Genomic DNA, 20,736 nt, shown 5'->3' with positions numbered 1-20,736 from the left:
TAGTTTTGAAATCCTATGATTCAACTTTTTGTTGTCAACAAATTTTTTTCAATATTGGAAATATGGAGTCCATTGGTCTTTTCAAAGGTGACATACTGGATGTGCCAACATCACAAATCATTTTTTTAACATTTGATTTTGTTTATTTTATTTCGTTGTTGGATCATTGGGTTTTTCATATGGTTTTTGTGAATTATATTTTAAGAATTACACAACATATCTTTTTTGTATTTGTGTTACTTCTTTAGGTCTCATGTAATCTACTTGGAAAAATATCAGCATGTGCTTGTTATGATCAATTGGGCTCTCAAAAATTGCTTTGAACACGAAGAACTTTTCTTAGGCAAATAGAAATGTTGAGCAAGGATGAGAGTGTTCTTAAGCACGTATGACTGGTCTATTTAAAGGAATCACGTGCAATGGTCATCATTTTGAATATGGAAATACGTTACAATTACAGACGTCATTGTATCATGTCATCGTCATTTCTAACAGATAGTATACTTCAGGTAGTGCGCATGAACTTTGATATTTTACGTACTAAAAATTTGTTATATGAGATTTTATCCAATCATGAGCTGGTCTATGCTCTTCAGAAATGAATACCAGATGTTCAGAGAATGTTAGTTGATTAGACTAACTGGTCTACCGAGCCAGACTGCTCTATCAATTGACTTTTGATCAGTTATGCTTATGTTCGGCGACCTTTGTATCTGCTTGCCTACTAGTTTCACTTAGGCAATACATAGGGCTTTGATCAAGTTTGTTTCGGAAATAAATGTACGCATGAATAATCAATTTTTTTTGAATTTAGTGTAGCTAGACTATATAATTATCCATTAGATCAGCAAACCATGTTAAATCACTAAAACATAAATATTCTAACAGAATTTTTCACACGTTGTCATGAAATACATCACCTTCATGGTGGATGATTAATTTTTAAGATATTTTTATGTTATAAGGACATGAAATTTGTTATAAATCAATAAGAAGGATATTAATGAAATGAAAAAAATTATGTTAACGTTATCATTTAGTTTTGTGTCTTGGTTATTTAAAATGCAACGCGTGTACATCGTGTGCTAATTATTATTTTCTTTGTTGTGTTTCAAATAATAACAATGTTAACATATTTATATTATATACTAAATCACAACCACAAATTACATAAAAATAATATTACTATTAGATCAATCTCCAATTAACATTTAATACATACACGAAGTCAGCCGTTGGTGTCAAATTTTATTCTCATTGAATTTTCTTCCACGTGAAGAGCAAAAGAACCAAACATGCCCAAAATCCAAATTGCTCCAAAATTTGGCACGTATTTGAAGCACTCATGGGATTTCTCTTCAAAAGTACAATTTTATCAACAATGAGTTCATCGGTTTATAATTTTAAAAATTATAAATATTTATTTAGCAAATTATATATGTAGGCAAAACATACATAAATTATGAGTATTTTATGAAGAGACATCGTGGTTGTAATCTTTATAAGCAAATTTAATCAATCAAGTCACCTAAATCATCTTCCCAAAAAAAAAAGATTTTTTACACTACGGAAAAATAACCAAATTTGGATCAAATTTATTTGCTCAATAATTCATCTAGTAAATACATTATTGTTCCAAAAAAAAAAAAAAAAAGCCGGCCCGGAACCGCCACAATCTATCATTTGACTAGGCGTGCTACCCCGTCATTTCGGTGGATTGAGAAACCGTCAACTCTACCTGTTTATTTGGTGAGTCATGGTGGACCACCCCGACATAATCAATCATTTTTAGTTATATAAAATGGGTCAAGATGAACTGACCCACAACCTGTCTTAACTCACCATTTGACGAAGCACGCCAATCCGCCATTTGGATGGATAAAAAATCACCAGCCCAACTCGTCTATTTGAGTGGACGAGCTAACCCAAATAGCTACACTAGCTCTTCTTTGCTAATCAAATCGGTTATATGCTAAATTTCATCTCATAAGTAATGAACACAATAAAAGTATAATGCAGATTCAGATATTATTTCATAAACTAATTCAATATGGTTCAAATGACCGAGGAAAACATAAAAAAAAGGGTTTACATATGTTGAAGAAAGAAATTAAATATCATTCCTTGGGAAACAAGAGGAATAAATCATGCATTCTGTTACAACTTGTCAAAAATCTTTTATAAATACATTATGAAGTAGGTCTCTTATGAGACAGTCTCACGAATCTTTATCTGTGAGACGGGTCAACCCTAACGATATTCACAATAAAAAGTAATACTCTTAACATAAAAAATAATAATTTTTCATGGATGACTAAAATAAGAGATCTGTATCACAAAATACGACCTGTGAGATCGTCTCAAACAAGTTTTTGTTTTCATTAAGTATATTTTCGAAAAAAAAATTATTTGTATTCGATTTATCAATTCTTAGTTTTCCTCTTTAGCTTTTCCAGCATAAAAGACCCCTTTCGTGTTGGCAGCTCTTCACTCAATTATTTAATTAAAATTAAAAAAATGACTTCGCCGTGACTACTGAAATTATTTAACAAATTTTCCCTCACTTTGTCTAGCCAGCTCTTGGCAGAGCAAACACTCAACGGAGGGAGATACTCGGCGGCGACCAGCAGCTAAGTACCATGAATGGCGAGCCACCTACCCAGGTCCCTCTATCTCTTTTATTCTTAATGATATTGGTATTTTTTTAAGTGATTTATCATTCAAAACTTTGTGGAAATTGGGGTTTAGGGTCCATTTATGGATTTTTCCGTACACATGAAAGTGAAGGCTGCTGTGCGGCAGCCTTGTGCATGCTTGTGATTATGCTTAAAAGTTAAAACTGATGTGTGTGGTTTTTCCTAGAGTCGAAAAGGATTGGGACTAACCAAATTTTATGTGTTCTTTCAATGTGAATATGCTTTGATTTTGTTTTACAGTGTGAAGAGTGATTATAGGTTGAGATAAACTGGGAAAACGTTTCAGCATTTGCTTTTGAAAATTTAGATGATTTTTTCGGCAGTTTTTAGTGGTTTTTTTTATATTTTTTGTTTGGACAACTTAGTTTTTTTTTTTTGGAAAATGTAAGGATATGTTTGGATTTATTTTCGGCCTATTATTGTGGGAAAAGGTAGGAGAATGTGATACTATATGATCTGAACGCGTGCGGATACAAAAAATTTTGGAGTAAAACACATTTTTAGAAGAAAAGAAAAACAGTTGGTTGCGAAAGATATTCTAAAAGATGCTTAAAAAACACTTTTTAAGAAAACTTACCTTAGGTTTTCTCTCTCAAAAAGACAAAAACTCGCTACTAAATTGCTTATGGAACGGTTATGAGATCATATCATAACCCATTTTTTGAGAAGTCAAAGTCCACAATTCACTCAACAATTAGGATTCGGTTCATGCACCTTAATCCAACCGATAATATAAAGTGTCACATCCTTGAAGTTGGCCTGGAGGTAACTCTTTCTCAGTTCGTCCTTCTATTATGCCCACCGTTAATGAGATCGCCAATGTTCGGCATCAAATAAAATAGGATAGACTGCTCCAGAAACTTAGTATAATAGGTGAGAAAGTCATTCAAGTCTGTATATCATTTCATATATACTTATGGAACCGATTGCTAGATCAAAACGCAAATTCAGTTTTGTTCACTTCCTTCAATAGAGCCTTGTAAAACATGAAAAATGTATTGTAAGCACATTGGATGATTGTCAATAACCTCCGTCTTGAATTTTTACATTTCAAAGCTGTATAAACTTTTCATATGTTATTTATAACGGTGTTTTATATTTTGTGATTTTAATCATGCTTTATGTGTATGTTTCTACTTCCAAGCATATTTATGACTGATAACTGACTTGTTCTCTCACGACAGAAATACTAATTTGTAAATCTGAATGATGAGTAATTCAATGAGTAAGAATGATAAATATGCACTAAAGGTAGTGAAGGATCCACCAATCGATGAATTTAGTTTTCTTCCTTATTTTCCAATCTTACGGCTAATAGTACCAGAGCAGGGGAAGATAACATTAATTCAAAAACCAAAACTTTGACACTCCAAAGGCTAGTACCACAGTTTTGCATATATTGGAACTTGGGTCGTGGTGGATTTTTGTGAACTGACAGTTGAAACTTTTTTGCATTGAGTGAAATTATACAAACGAGGGTGATATCTAGACCGTAAAAAAATGTGTCACAACTAAAATTGGATGAGTAAATGTCTTTCCTGATCTCCAAATTTGTTGTTTATTATGCTTGAGTTCTTTACAGGCATCATTTTTGCAACGGTTAAAGGGAAAAAGAAAAGGTTAAAATTGCAATTTGTGAATGTGAGATGAAACATAATTTTACAGTAGTACGATATGTTTATCAAAAGGATTTCAGCGTGTTACTTTTATTCAAATTGGATGTTTTGATTATAAGCATGATTTCATTGATTATTGTGTGCTTTTAGGTAATGCAGTTTGTTTACGTTGTACCATTACTTTTATATGATGTTGCTTTCCTGATCCACACGGTATTGATTGGTCAATCTTGCTTTGGGAATTATTGAATTTTTCTGGTCCTGGATTGGAGTCTGGTTTGTTGAATGAAGCAAATAAGCATAAAGATTTTTCTGTTTCAAACCTGAAATTCTGTTTTTTAAATCATTGACGATTTTTTATTATTATTACCTATAATTCGCTCTTTATATGCAAATGCTTGGAACATGATATCTGAGGCTGTGGTTCATTTGTAATACCAGCTATCAAATAACTCAAGGGCATTAGTCGTCTCTGATCTGACACATGTTGGTCAAAATTCCCCATATATGATTTCAAGGGACAATATCCAGAATGGAGGTCTTATTCAGATCGCTGAATCAACTGCAAACCATTCTAAGGTTTGTCACTAAAATTCTTAGATTTTTTACTGTCTCCTTTAGATGGTTCGTGCGTAACTTGCTTGATACTCAACTTTAGTTTTCCTTTTCCTTTTTAATCAGTAAGAGTATTTGTCTATCAAAAGATCTTATATGAGTCACCTCGAGGACAAGATATTGATTGATGTGAAACTGAGTTGATTTGATGTTTGCAGAAACTTCAAGATGATATGCTGGAGCTGGGTCAAAAAATCAAGCATCATGAAGACAATGTTAAATATTTGAAGCATCATAAAAACAAATTGGATGAATCAGTTGTGGACATGCAAGGTATGTGCATTTCCATAATTGGTATTCCAGTCTTTCCAGTTATGTGGTTGTGCTGCACATCCATCTTTTAGAAGGAGAAAATGAATTGTTCTGGTGTCCATATTGCCATTTGGACGTAATGGTATTTTTAAATCACGAGGAACAAACTCTTGGTGCATTAAGCTGATAGTCACAGATCTAGAATATATTTTAGAGATGAATGAGTTACCTTTCAGCTATTTCTTGAAATTTGTACTGCTAAGATGTTTTCTTAACCTCAATCTCTTCATTCTTTGTTTATTTCGTCTCGAAAACTGAATCATATCTCTTTTCTGATGGTATTCTGATTATTTATCTTCTTTTTTTTTCTAACCATACTTGCTCTTCCAGTCACTATTGGGAAGTATCACATGAGTTCCTCAATGAAAAAGGAAGACCCTTCTCATAATGAGGAGAAAATCATACAGAATATTCTTAAACATGAGGGATCTGCAGCTGCATTGTGGTATAGAATGAAAAGTCAACCTGAAACTCAAGCTTCTTACCTAACATTGACAAAAGATGTCCTCGGCATTGTTGCTACACTTGGGATGGTTGATGATGGTAACCTTAGCAGGTTGCTTCAATTCTTTTTCAACGTTCCACTATTTCCTTCTTGCAAATTTATTACTGGCTCCAATTTTTATTTATATGTACTGACATATTCATATGATACTACTTAGTATGTTTTATTTAAGCAGCAGTAATATATTTTGTGTATTATTTAGTATCTTTGGACAATAACATCTACATATGGCAGTCTCGTGTTTTACTTCTTCTAGCAATGGAGTATGCACTACTATGTATTGCAAGTTGCCACTGCAGCCATATTAATTGTGCTTTATGTTTCGCTGCAGCAGTTGGATGTAAATTTACTCCTTGTGGATAGCGCACTTGTAAATTTAATTTAAGAAAGTGAGTGAACTAACAGTTGACTACTAATCCTAATCTGGCTAACTTATTTGCTATTTAATTATGGGGCTTAGGCTTCTTTCAGAGTATCTCGGCCTGGATACAATGTTAGCACTTGTCTGCAAGACCTATGAGGGTGTCAAAGCCCTGGAAACATACAACAGACAAGGTTTAATAGATAAAAGTTTGGGTCTTTGTGCCCTTGGAGTATCTGGTGGCAGACCCTTGGATGGTCGATTTCGTATCATTTGTCTCGAAAAACTAAGGTGGGTATTTTGCTGTTATGATCAAACTAGGTCTCATTTAAAATTTACCTCTTTTTTTATTATCATTTTTGTGTATGTCTAGACCATATGTTGGCGACTTTATTGATGATGACCCTCAACAGAGGCTTGATCTTTTAAAGCCAAGACTCATCAACGGGGAAATTCCTCCTGGGTTTCTTGGATTTGCTGTCAATATGATCACCATGGATAGTACCTACTTAAATGGTATCTCAAGTGATGGACACAACCTAAGAGAGTCACTATTCTATAACCTCTTTTCCAATTTGCAAGTATACAGATCAAGGGAAGACATGCTTAAGGCTCTCCCTTTTATATCAAATGGAGCTGTATCTCTTGATGGAGGTGTCATTAAAAGTCCTGGGGTGTTTGATATGGGTCAAAAGCGGTAAGAAGCAAGGCTTAAAGTTAGTGCACGAGTGATAGATTTATCATTTTAATCTACATAACCAATATCCATATTTCGCTTTTCATTATTCAAACGAAGGTAAGGATTGATGTGGAGAATGTTTTATCCATTTATATTTGGATTTAATTATCAAGTATCAATTAATTCCTGCTTTTTTTTAAAATTGGAATTTCTCTAATTGAAGGGGGGAGATGGATGTCATGTTCCCAAATGGCTCCGATAGATTCAACATGCCCGTGAACTATTTTGAGATTGAAAATCGTTTGAAGGAGACAGAATGGGAAAAAACTAGAACTATGGGTGATCTGCAGATAGAGCAGTCACTATTAGATCTCGCAAGATTCAATTATGAAAAAAAGAAACAAGAGTTTGTCCAGTTTCTTGCACAAAGCTCGTTTTTTGCGGCGCAGGTAATGACTCAATCATGCTCTACACACTTTTTTGGTTTTCTTGGCTGTCTCCCTCTTGATGACAAGCCAATAAAATATATACTCTTTTTGATTCCTTTGTATTTGTAACTATCATGACCAAAAACTGAGTTTCCTTTGTATTGTAATCAGCATCAGGCGTGATGGGAATCTACTCCAAGATGATCACATAGAATGAGTATTCAAGAAATGGCTTGGAAGCATGGTGACCGTCCTTCACCTACATTTTTTCATGTACATTTTAGTTGAATTCTGGTTTGCGCCAATGCTATTCTGTGATTCGATTGGATAACCAGAGTGTGTGTATTCAAATTTTAGAGTAATTTATGTTTGTTAAATACCCCGTTTGGCAGATATATAACCATGATTTTGTTAGAGGGTTTAAATCGATATATCAACCAACATATACTCAATTATGCTATCTTTTTAATAATCTTAATTTTTATATATTTTTTCATCTGTGTTTTTCTTTTTACTTTTGATACCAATCTGGCTATGTTACTAATAATGATAAAGAAAACTAAATTTCATTTTATTAATATTTTAAATTTTATTATATCATTATTGTTCTCTGAATTTAAATTTAAAAACATTTTTTTAATATATTTTAACAATTAAATTTTGTTTTATAAACGTGTGAAGTTTTAATTGGGCAAATAAATATTCCTTTTCAGAGTTAATGTTCGTAAATTTTGTAAATTCAATTTATATTAATGTCACCTTACCATGGTTGATACATTGTTCAAATTATGTCAATTATATAAATTTTTATATTTTATGAATTCAAATCAATCAAGTTATGCTGAATTTAAATGATTAATTAACTTGAGCATACCTATTAGTAATATAATGTTAGATTTAATTTACATATTTATAATGTTGTTTCATATGCAGAACATTATAGCCAATTTATATTTTGTATGAGTTCATCACTCTACTATAACCAAATTAAAGTCCAATGAAATAATGCACAACTCATATTTATTCAATTATTTAACGTAAGTAAAGCCGAATAAACAAAAATAAATTGTTAGAATAATCGAAGTCGCATATCTCAACAATGATATTTTCTAATTTGGATTGGACTTAAATCCTCATTGATTTGCCTTTGGACTTTATCCAAAAAGCTTCATACCGATGGAGAAATTATTTCACCTTATTAATTCTTAATCTTCCTCGTATATTTCTAATATAGAACTTTGATTGAATTTAACATATATATATGTAGGGGTGTGCAAAATTTCGGTTAAACCGAATTAACCGACCGAATCGAATTAATTCGGAAATTCGGTTTGGTTAATTCAGAAGTTCGGTTTTGAAATTTTAGAAAATCGGTTAATTCGGTTCGGTTTCGGTTTTAATTTGAAAAATTCGGTTAAACCGAATTAACCAAATTAGTATACATATTAATTTAAGTTGTATGTGGACATTAAAAATACATTAAAAGGAAACCCAACTTTTCATATATTAGAAAAGAAGCTCATTCATCCAATGATTTTATCTTAAATATTTCTATTTATTATTGATATTTTTTGTTCAATGTTCCTTGTTATTTATAAGNCCAATAACTCCTCTGTGACAATGTGCAATGGGCCAGTGACTACTCTATCACAGTCTGGCACCTCTGTCACAAGACCAATCGTCTAATCACGCTTTCTATAAATCAATAGAACAAGCATATCAATTCAAATCAATGCATATAATAACAATAAGTATGTGGTTTAGGGAAACTCAAGTTATATCTAACTCGAGTCATTCTCCCGGGTTCGACATTGACTTATAACTTTCTTTCGTAGTCTCGGTCTGAAGCAATATAAGTGCTGAACTCAAGACTGTCTCTGTAAATCTGAAATGACATATCGAGAATAGCAATATCAACATTCCATTCACAATTCAATACCGAATCTGATCAATCTGAATTTAATTCAAATCAACGGCATAACGGCACAATCCCGATATCCCCGTCAATACAATAGCAACATATATCAATTACAAACCATAACACATATCCGTTACAATCTGTAATCAATCCATAATCCAAATCTGTTCAATTTCAATTGATAAAATTAGAAAATCATAACAATTCCAAAATCAACTTGTTCTTCGATCTGACTTCGATTCTACGATGTCTAGTATTCCCATCACACATAATAATGATCACATAATAATTCCTCCAATATCATAATTTCAAATGATAACAGAACTCAATAAAACTTACGTCCAGTTGTAGCTGGCGATGAGAGGAGTACGGTACTGTGTCCGGATTCAAATTCTGATAACCGAATGTGGCAAACTCAATTTTTTTCACGTGTAAGAAAACTTCAAGGATTTCCAGGGACAACTCTCGGTTTCAGCCAAGAAGAAATGAAGGAAATTGGACATTTATATATCAAAGTGCATGGTGGTGACAAGTGTCCCACTCAAATTATTAATTGCACTTTAGCCCATGAAATCTTCACTATTTGCAATTTGGTCCTCACAACTCTTTTTAATTCAATTTCAATCCTAATTAATTACAATAACCGTGGAATCTATTTCATTATTCCAAAATTCGTAAATTAAATAATCTCGGATTAACATGTTAACATCTCGGGCCTTACAATTCTCTCCCTCTGAGACAGGATTTCGTCCTCGAAATCGCAAGCAATTAAATCACATAAGATAAAATAAACAACTCACATCAGTGAAATAACTCTGGGAATTTCTGTCTCATATCAGACTCAGTCTCCCAGGTAGCTTCTTTAGTGCCATGACGAGTCCACTGCACTTTCGCAAGTGAAATAATCTTCGTTTTGAGTTGTTTTTCTTTACGATCAATAATCTGTACCGGCTTTTCAACGTAACTCAGAGATTCATCAAGCTCGGCCTCATTTGGCTGAATAATGTGAAAATCATCAGGGAGATACTTCCGCAGCATAGATACATGAAAGACATCATGTATTCCAGATAAAGAAGGCGGTAATACTAGTCGATAGGCACGATCTCCTATCTTCTCAAGAATCTCATACGGCCCGATATATCGTGGAGACAGCTTTCCTTTCTTGCCAAATCTGACAAGTCCTCTGAAAGGTGAAATCTTCAGGAATACTCGGTCTCCTGCCTCAAATACCAACGGTCTCCGTCGAGCATTGGCATATTTGGCCTGTCTGTCTTGAGCTGTCTTCATTCTCTTCTGAATCAGTTTCACTTTCTCAGTCATATCTCTGATCATATCAGGTCTAATCTCAGGTACCTCAGAGACATCATCCCAATACAAAGAGGATCTGCATTTCTTGCCGTACAATGCTTCAAACGGTGCCATCTCAATACTCGTCTGATAGCTGTTGTTGTACGAAAACTCACAAAGTGGCAATGCATCTTGCCAACTAGTGCTAAAATCAAGCACTACGGCTCTCAGCATATCTTTCAACGTCTGGATAGTCCGCTCTGACTGTCCGTCAGTCTGTGGATGATATGCGGTACTCAGATGTAACTTCGTACCTAGAGCCTGCTGCAAACTCTGCCAAAAGTGCGAAGTGAACCGAAGATCACGGTCTGATACAATCGACTTCGGCACTCCGTGCAATCTGACCACTTCTCTGACATAGATCTCAGCCATCTGGTCATACCTGTATGTCATCTGATATGGAATAAAGCATGCTGATTTGGTCAATCGGTCAATCACGACCTAAATCGCATCACAACCTTGGGAGGATCGCGGTAACTGCGTCACAAAATCCATGGAATGTGATCCCATTTCCATTCAGGAATAGACAAGCTGTGCAGTAGACCTCCTGGTTTCTTTCTTTCTGCTTTTACCTGTTGGCAATTCAGACACTTTGACACACACTCTGTGACATCAGATTTCATCTGTTTCCACCAAAACTGTGCCTTTAAATCATTGTACATCTTTCTGCCACCAGGATAAATACTGAATCGAATGCTATGCGCTTCTGACAATATCTGTTGTCTCAACTCTGAAACATCTGGCACAACCAATCGATTATTCACATACAGTACATCCTCACGTACCTGATATTCTGATCGATGCCCTGCTCTGACCATCGATATCGAGTTCTGTACATTCTGATCAACTTTCTGAGCCGCTTTAATTTTCAAAATCAGCTATGGTTCGGCTTGAACATCATATAATCTCAATGGTCTACTACCTGTCTCAAATATCAATCCAGACAAACAGCAATCTTCTATCAAATTCGAAACACCAATCGTCGATAAGGATAAAGAACATACCTTTCGACTTAGGGCATCAGTTGCTGCATTGGACTTTCCCGGATAATATTTGATTTCACAATCAAAGTCTTTCAGCAAATCAAGCCATCTTCTCTGTCTCATATTCAATTCTGACTGCGAAAACAGATATTTCAAACTTTTGTGATCAGAATAAATCTCAAAAATTCTCACCGTAGAGGTAGTGTCGTTATATCTTCAGTGCAAATACAATAGCTGCCAATTCAAGATCATAAATTGGATAGCGAGTTTCATGTGGCTTCAACTGTCTCGAAGCATAGGCAATGACATGTCCCCGCTGCATCAGAACACATCCCAATCCTCTGTGAGAAGCATCACAATAGACGACAAAATCACCAGTACCTGATGGAATAGTCAAGATCGGAGCACTGGTCAATATTTTCTTCAACTCAAGAAAACTGGACTCACAGTCTTCAGACCATACAAATGGAGCATTCTTCTTNCTCAGTTCGTCCTTCTATTATGCCCACCGGTAATGAGATCGCCAATGTTCGGCATCAAATACAATAGGATAGACTGCTCCAGAAACTTAGTATAATAGGTGAGAAAGTCATTCAAGTCTGTATATCATTTCATATATACTTATGGAACCGATTGCTAGATCAAAACGCAAATTCAGTTTTGTTCACTTCCTTCAATAGAGCCTTGTAAAACATGAAAAATGTATTGTAAGCACATTGGATGATTGTCAATAACCTCCGTCTTGAATTTTTACATTTCAAAGCTGTATAAACTTTTCATATGTTATTTATAACGGTGTTTTATATTTTGTGATTTTAATCATGCTTTATGTGTATGTTTCTACTTCCAAGCATATTTATGTCTGATAACTGACTTGTTCTCTAACGACAGAAGTACTAATTTGTAAATCTGAATGATGAGTAATTCAATGAGTAAGAATGATAAATATGCACTAAAGGTAGTGAAGGATCCACCAATCGATGAATTTAGTTTTCTTCCTTATTTTCCAATCTTACGGCTAATAGTACCGGAGCAGGGGAAGATAACATTAATTCAAAAACCAAAACTTTGACACTCCAAAGGCTAGTACCACAGTTTTGCATATATTAGAACTTGGGTCCTGGTGGATTTTTGTGAACTGACAGTTGAAACTTTTTTGCATTGAGTGAAATTATACAAACGAGGGTGATATCTAGACCGTAAAAAAATGTGTCACAACTAAAATTGGATGAGTAAATGTCTTTCCTGATCTCCAAATTTGTTGTTTATTATGCTTGAGTTCTTTACAGGCATCATTTTTGCAACGGTTAAAGGGAAAAAGAAAAGGTTAAAATTGCAATTTGTGAATGTGAGATGAAACATAATTTTACAGTAGTACGATATGTTTATCAAAAGGATTTCAGCGTGTTACTTTTATTCAAATTGGATGTTTTGATTATAAGCATGATTTCATTGATTATTGTGTGCTTTTAGGTAATGCAGTTTGTTTACGTTGTACCATTACTTTTATATGATGTTGCTTTCCTGATCCACACGGTATTGATTGGTCAATCTTGCTTTGGGAATTATTGAATTTTTCTGGTCCTGGATTGGAGTCTGGTTTGTTGAATGAAGCAAATAAGCATAAAGATTTTTCTGTTTCAAACCTGAAATTCTGTTTTTTAAATCATTGACGATTTTTTATTATTATTACCTATAATTCGCTCTTTATATGCAAATGCTTGGAACATGATATCTGAGGCTGTGGTTCATTTGTAATACCAGCTATCAAATAACTCAAGGGCATTAGTCGTCTCTGATCTGACACATGTTGGTCAAAATTCCCCATATATGATTTCAAGGGACAATATCCAGAATGGAGGTCTTATTCAGATCGCTGAATCAACTGCAAACCATTCTAAGGTTTGTCACTAAAATTCTTAGATTTTTTACTGTCTCCTTTAGATGGTTCGTGCGTAACTTGCTTGATACTCAACTTTAGTTTTCCTTTTCCTTTTTAATCAGTAAGAGTATTTGTCTATCAAAAGATCTTATATGAGTCACCTCGAGGACAAGATATTGATTGATGTGAAACTGAGTTGATTTGATGTTTGCAGAAACTTCAAGATGATATGCTGGAGCTGGGTCAAAAAATCAAGCATCATGAAGACAATGTTAAATATTTGAAGCATCATAAAAACAAATTGGATGAATCAGTTGTGGACATGCAAGGTATGTGCATTTCCATAATTGGTATTCCAGTCTTTCCAGTTATGTGGTTGTGCTGCACATCCATCTTTTAGAAGGAGAAAATGAATTGTTCTGGTGTCCATATTGCCATTTGGACGTAATGGTATTTTTAAATCACGAGGAACAAACTCTTGGTGCATTAAGCTGATAGTCACAGATCTAGAATATATTTTAGAGATGAATGAGTTACCTTTCAGCTATTTCTTGAAATTTGTACTGCTAAGATGTTTTCTTAACCTCAATCTCTTCATTCTTTGTTTATTTCGTCTCGAAAACTGAATCATATCTCTTTTCTGATGGTATTCTGATTATTTATCTTCTTTTTTTTTCTAACCATACTTGCTCTTCCAGTCACTATTGGGAAGTATCACATGAGTTCCTCAATGAAAAAGGAAGACCCTTCTCATAATGAGGAGAAAATCATACAGAATATTCTTAAACATGAGGGATCTGCAGCTGCATTGTGGTATAGAATGAAAAGTCAACCTGAAACTCAAGCTTCTTACCTAACATTGACAAAAGATGTCCTCGGCATTGTTGCTACACTTGGGATGGTTGATGATGGTAACCTTAGCAGGTTGCTTCAATTCTTTTTCAACGTTCCACTATTTCCTTCTTGCAAATTTATTACTGGCTCCAATTTTTATTTATATGTACTGACAAATTCATATGATACTACTTAGTGTGTTTTATTTAAGCAGCAGTAATATATTTTGTGTATTATTTAGTATCTTTGGACAATAACATCTAAATATGGCAGTCTCGTGTTTTACTTCTTCTAGCAATGGAGTGTGCACTACTATGTATTGCAAGTTGCCACTGCAGCCATATTAATTGTGCTTTATGTTTCGCTGCAGCAGTTGGATGTAAATTTACTCCTTGTGGATAGCGCACTTGTAAATTTAATTTAAGAAAGTGAGTGAACTAACAGTTGACTACTAATCCTAATCTGGCTAACTTATTTGCTATTTAATTATGGGGCTTAGGCTTCTTTCAGAGTATCTCGGCCTGGATACAATGTTAGCACTTGTCTGCAAGACCTATGAGGGTGTCAAAGCCCTGGAAACATACAACAGACAAGGTTTAATAGATAAAAGTTTGGGTCTTTGTGCCCTTGGAGTATCTGGTGGCAGACCCTTGGATGGTCGATTTCGTATCATTTGTCTTGAAAAACTAAGGTGGGTATTTTGCTGTTATGATCAAACTAGGTCTCATTTAAAATTTACCTCTTTTTTTATTATCATTTTTGTGTATGTCTAGACCATATGTTGGCGACTTTATTGATGATGACCCTCAACAGAGGCTTGATCTTTTAAAGCCAAGACTCATCAACGGGGAAATTCCTCCTGGGTTTCTTGGATTTGCTGTCAATATGATCACCATGGATAGTACCTACTTAAATGGTATCTCAAGTGATGGACACAACCTAAGAGAGTCACTATTCTATAACCTCTTTTCCAATTTGCAAGTATACAGATCAAGGGAAGACATGCTTAAGGCTCTCCCTTTTATATCAAATGGAGCTGTATCTCTTGATGGAGGTGTCATTAAAAGTCCTGGGGTGTTTGATATGGGTCAAAAGCGGTAAGAAGCAAGGCTTAAAGTTAGTGCACGAGTGATAGATTTATCATTTTAATCTACATAACCAATATCCATATTTCGCTTTTCATTATTCAAACGAAGGTAAGGATTGATGTGGAGAATGTTTTATCCATTTATATTTGGATTTAATTATCAAGTATCAATTAATTCCTGCTTTTTTTTAAAATTGGAATTTCTCTAATTGAAGGGGGGAGATGGATGTCATGTTCCCAAATGGCTCCGATAGATTCAACATGCCCGTGAACTATTTTGAGATTGAAAATCGTTTGAAGGAGACAGAATGGGAAAAAACTAGAACTATGGGTGATCTGCAGATAGAGCAGTCACTATTAGATCTCGCAAGATTCAATTATGAAAAAAAGAAACAAGAGTTTGTCCAGTTTCTTGCACAAAGCTCGTTTTTTGCGGCGCAGGTAATGACTCAATCATGCTCTACACACTTTTTTGGTTTTCTTGGCTGTCTCCCTCTTGATGACAAGCCAATAAAATATATACTCTTTTTGATTCCTTTGTATTTGTAACTATCATGACCAAAAACTGAGTTTCCTTTGTATTGTAATCAGCATCAGGCGTGATGGGAATCTACTCCAAGATGATCACATAGAATGAGTATTCAAGAAATGGCTTGGAAGCATGGTGACCGTCCTTCACCTACATTTTTTCATGTACATTTTAGTTGAATTCTGGTTTGCGCCAATGCTATTCTGTGATTCGATTGGATAACCAGAGTGTGTGTATTCAAATTTTAGAGTAATTTATGTTTGTTAAATACCCCGTTTGGCAGATATATAACCATGATTTTGTTAGAGGGTTTAAATCGATATATCAACCAACATATACTCAATTATGCTATCTTTTTAATAATCTTAATTTTTATATATTTTTTCATCTGTGTTTTTCTTTTTACTTTTGATACCAATCTGGCTATGTTACTAATAATGATAAAGAAAACTAAATTTCATTTTATTAATATTTTAAATTTTATTATATCATTATTGTTCTCTGAATTTAAATTTAAAAACATTTTTTTAATATATTTTAACAATTAAATTTTGTTTTATAAACGTGTGAAGTTTTAATTGGGCAAATAAATATTCCTTTTCAGAGTTAATGTTCGTAAATTTTGTAAATTCAATTTATATTAATGTCACCTTACCATGGTTGATACATTGTTCAAATTATGTCAATTATATAAATTTTTATATTTTATGAATTCAAATCAATCAAGTTATGCTGAATTTAAATGATTAATTAACTTGAGCATACCTATTAGTAATATAATGTTAGATTTAATTTACATATTTATAATGTTGTTTCATATGCAGAACATTATAGCCAATTTATATTTTGTATGAGTTCATCACTCTACTATAACCAAATTAAAGTCCAATGAAATAATGCACAACTCATATTTATTCAATTATTTAACGTAAGTAAAGCCGAATAAACAAAAATAAATTGTTAGAATAATCGAAGTCGCATATCTCAACAATGATATTTTCTAATTTGGATTGGACTTAAATCCTCATTGATTTGCCTTTGGACTTTATCCAAAAAGCTTCATACCGATGGAGAAATTATTTCACCTTATTAATTCTTAATCTTCCTCGTATATTTCTAATATAGAACTTTGATTGAATTTAACATATATATATGTAGGGGTGTGCAAAATTTCGGTTAAACCGAATTAACCGACCGAATCGAATTAATTCGGAAATTCGGTTTGGTTAATTCAGAAGTTCGGTTTTGAAATTTTAGAAAATCGGTTAATTCGGTTCGGTTTCGGTTTTAATTTGAAAAATTCGGTTAAACCGAATTAACCAAATTAGTATACATATTAATTTAAGTTGTATGTGGACATTAAAAATACATTAAAAGGAAACCCAACTTTTCATATATTAGAAAAGAAGCTCATTCATCCAATGATTTTATCTTAAATATTTCTATTTATTATTGATATTTTTTGTTCAATGTTCCTTGTTATTTATAAGATCTCCATTGTTTTTTTTTGTGTGTTAGAATTCGTATTTTTTAAAAAATATCGGTTATTTCGGTCGGTAACCGAAATAACCGATTTAAAAATCGGTTCGGTTAATTCGGTTTCTATGAATATTTCGATCGGTTCGGTTATTTGAAAATAAAATCGGTTAAATCGATTATAGGTCTATTCGGTTCGGTCGGTAACCGAATAGACCGATTGCACATCCCTATATATATGGACTATATGACTCTTAGAATCTTGCATATCTCATAACACACAAACGGGACTTGATCTAGAGCCACCACCTATCTCATATGTTCATCAGATTTCTCGCCTTATTCTCCAGACTGTGCACTTGTTGTTTTACAAAAAATTACAGTTGGTAGTAGACCTAGCCACAGGCAGGGTTCGGTCCGGGTCGAGATTACCTTAACATACTCTCCCATGGTCGGTTACGGTCCGGGTCTGGTTAACCGCCTGTTTCAGTTCCGATTTTACCCTTTTATTTTTTAAAAAAATTTAAAGAATAGAAAATAAATTAAAAAAGTAAGTTTGTGCAATTGAGCTTACAAAACTCTATCAAATATTTCATTATCTCAATAAAAAAATCTCACATTTCTTCAATAAAAATTCTATTACATTTCAACTTTCAGCATCTTATATAAAAAATATATTATATTTCATTATGTTCAATAACACTTATTCGCATTTTCTCTTATTGTAGTTCCAGATGTTCATTCGGTTTCGTCTCGGTCTTCTTCATCATTTTTAATATGTCGTGTTTGGCTAGCGGCTTTTAACCGATCATTGAGAAAATATTGGGGTTCCAAATTTTTATATTTTAAGCTAGAATATCTCTCATTCAATATATTCCTTCAGTGCTAAAATCATGCTCCATTGCAACCGTTGAAATGAGTCAGCTAGAATTCTTTTTGCCACTATAAACAAAATTGGATATATTTGTGTTTTGTGACCACCATCGCAAAATGTCGAAAATTTCCTTATCTGCATCACTAAAAACAAAGTAGTGGTAAAATAATTCTCAAGTTCTTGACTGGAACTCGAGGATTCTTGTGGACGTTTCGTCCATTCTCTTAATAAAAATTGTGATTTAGTAAGTTTAGAAGTAATATTACTAGAAATAGTGGATTGTGTTTCATATGGAATAATTTATCTACCATATTTGATGTTCTATTCATAATAAATACAATATAAATGAGTTTTAATATTAAACAAAATCAATTAGATTTTAGATATTAGAAATTGTTTCCATAACATTATCAAAAGATTCATAAAATAATGTTAACATTTCTTGTAAATCATTTAATTTAATTTTAAGATCTAAAACAGAAGCACATAAAAATATTTCAAGAATTTGTAAAAAAATATTTTCCTATTTTCTTCATGACATAAATGCATTGAACTAAAACATCATCATTAGATTTAATATGTTAACTGAAAAAACATGCAATGTTATAACAATGTGTTAAAATTGAATGTGAAGTAAGATAATAACACTAGATAATTGATCACTGACATATCAAAAACTTTTAAAATTTCACAAATATTATTGCATATGTTCTATTGATTTGAAAATAAATAAATATTACGAGCTTGAACATATTGATAAAAAATATACATAATAAATTTTTATATTCAAAAGACGATAATAACATTTTATATGTTGAATTCCAATAAGTTGGAAAGTCTCATGCAAACTGTTTAGGTTTCATACCATTTATTTTGCAAAATTTGTCATATTGTTTCATAACTTGAGAATGTGTCCATAAATAATGAATTGCGTTCCTAATTGGTTGAATATGTGATGATAAATTTTTTAGTCCATCTTGAACACATAAATTTAAAATATGACATGTGCATCTAATATGAAAAAATTTACCACGTATTTTACATATTTTAATAAGATCGTTAATACTTGAAGTATTTACAGTGGCATTATCAAAATAAATTAAAGAAACTTGAGAAGTTAGATCATATTCGTCTGAAACAACAAATATAAGTTGAGAAATATTTTGTGTCGTGTGTATTTTGCTAAAACATCTATATCAAGCAATCTTTTTTTAATGTTCCAAGAATTATCAATCCAATTATATGTAATACTCGTATTTGAACAACTTTGCCAATGATCATTCCAAATATCGGAACACAAAGAAATATTATTATTTAAACTTGAAAATTTTTAAATTAATTCCTTTATATGAACGACTAATTTTTGAAGTGTACGTTTGAGAGTATTTCGTAGAATACGTGTAATAGAAGGATTTTCACTTGTAGAAAGTCGATTTTATAAAAAATAATGTATCACTAAAACTAAAAAAAATTTGTTCGACAACACAAAATTAGTTGTTTCTTCTCTAAATTTAGATTAGTCAGATTTAAAAAATTGTGGAGCATTACCTGATTGAGAAGAGAATGTCAGAATTTGAGTTTGAGAACGATTAATATCAATTTTCAACTGATGATTTTTCTCCATGTGCCATATCAAAGTTCAATAACCACCTTTTTATTGAAATTTGTAAGTTTTCGAACAATATTTGCTTTTGACTTGCATATTACAAGAGGAAAGCGTCACTTTTTTTAAATGTTTGGTGAAGATATCAGATCTCGGGTAAAGCACCGTTCGAGTTTTACTTTTAGACGTCATTAGATTGCTCATACCTTCTTGACTTTAATGGTGACGTGTTTGTTGAGCCTTTTTTACACGTTCTTCATGTTTCCATCGGAAAAATCAAAATCATAGCCATCAACATTGAATGAAGGAAAATCATGATGCTCGAACCCGGGTGGCATGATGCCCTTTCTCTTTCCTTTGCCACCCTTACGACTTGATCCAGCTCCGGCCATTTGCATAAATATGAAATTGAAGTAATTATGAAAATAAATCAGCAAGTAAAAAATAAATCAATAATCGAGACTTGATATTTTACTAATCAAGAAACAATTAAGTATTAGAGATTGAGAGAAAACTGTGTGAAAAATATGAAGGATATGGGGGTATTTATAGAAAACATTTCGGCCAAAAAAATAAAAATTTTGCAACAGTCGACTCGCCGATTCGGGTCCGAGTTCGGGCAAGCCCGACAGGTCGACTGTTGCACAATGGCCACATCATCCTGGCTGTTGACCATCAACGACCACAAAATCGTACTCATTGATTTAAACAATCTTTTTTAGAAAAAAGAATGGTCGACCCGACGGGTTGACAACGGTCACTTGATCAATCGATCTTGGCATTTCATTTAAAATATTAAAAAATTGATTGACCCGACCGGTTGAAGTGGTCCAACTAGGTTGGTCGACAGGCTTTACACCCTTAAACCGTAACTAGATCGCCTTAGGGAGGTTCCGGTCATGGTTCCAAGTCAAAATCGTTGACCCGATTAACTGACCCGTTGACCATGAGTTGGTTCCGATTCCGGTTCGGGTCCGGGTCTGACCCAGCC

At 33.2% G+C, this 20,736-nt stretch overlaps 2 protein-coding genes across 5 annotated transcripts; both read left to right on the top strand.

Moving 5' to 3' along the window:
* The first annotated feature begins 2,495 nt into the window (after positions 1–2,495).
* On the top strand, positions 2,496–7,590 carry LOC140983530 (protein DEFECTIVE IN MERISTEM SILENCING 3-like). 3 transcript variants are annotated; one of them, XM_073450614.1, is made up of 8 exons: positions 2,496–2,663; positions 4,754–4,891; positions 5,086–5,200; positions 5,570–5,795; positions 6,205–6,396; positions 6,479–6,802; positions 7,008–7,233; positions 7,390–7,590. In XM_073450614.1, exons 1-8 carry the CDS (start codon positions 2,640–2,642, stop codon positions 7,393–7,395), a joined length of 1,251 nt encoding a protein of 416 aa, XP_073306715.1. In that variant the 5' UTR covers positions 2,496–2,639; the 3' UTR covers positions 7,396–7,590. The 3 variants fall into 3 exon arrangements, with proteins under 3 accessions (XP_073306715.1, XP_073306714.1, XP_073306716.1); XM_073450613.1 differs by having other exon boundaries at positions 7,384–7,590; XM_073450615.1 differs by having other exon boundaries at positions 2,550–2,646; positions 7,384–7,590.
* Positions 7,591–12,493: 4,903 nt separating this feature from the next.
* Positions 12,494–16,061, top strand: LOC140981977 (protein DEFECTIVE IN MERISTEM SILENCING 3-like). Of its 2 annotated transcripts, none has more exons than XM_073448388.1 (7): positions 12,494–13,362; positions 13,557–13,671; positions 14,041–14,266; positions 14,676–14,867; positions 14,950–15,273; positions 15,479–15,704; positions 15,861–16,061. In XM_073448388.1, exons 1-7 carry the CDS (start codon positions 13,291–13,293, stop codon positions 15,864–15,866), a joined length of 1,161 nt encoding a protein of 386 aa, XP_073304489.1. In that variant the 5' UTR covers positions 12,494–13,290; the 3' UTR covers positions 15,867–16,061. The 2 variants fall into 2 exon arrangements, with proteins under 2 accessions (XP_073304489.1, XP_073304488.1); XM_073448387.1 differs by having other exon boundaries at positions 12,499–13,362; positions 15,855–16,061.
* Positions 16,062–20,736: the final 4,675 nt, after the last annotated feature.

Source organism: Primulina huaijiensis, chromosome 8, assembly GCF_012295235.1.
Source record: "Primulina huaijiensis isolate GDHJ02 chromosome 8, ASM1229523v2, whole genome shotgun sequence".
NCBI classification, from domain to species: domain Eukaryota; kingdom Viridiplantae; phylum Streptophyta; class Magnoliopsida; order Lamiales; family Gesneriaceae; genus Primulina; species Primulina huaijiensis.
This window is presented reverse-complemented; position numbering and strand designations above follow the sequence as displayed.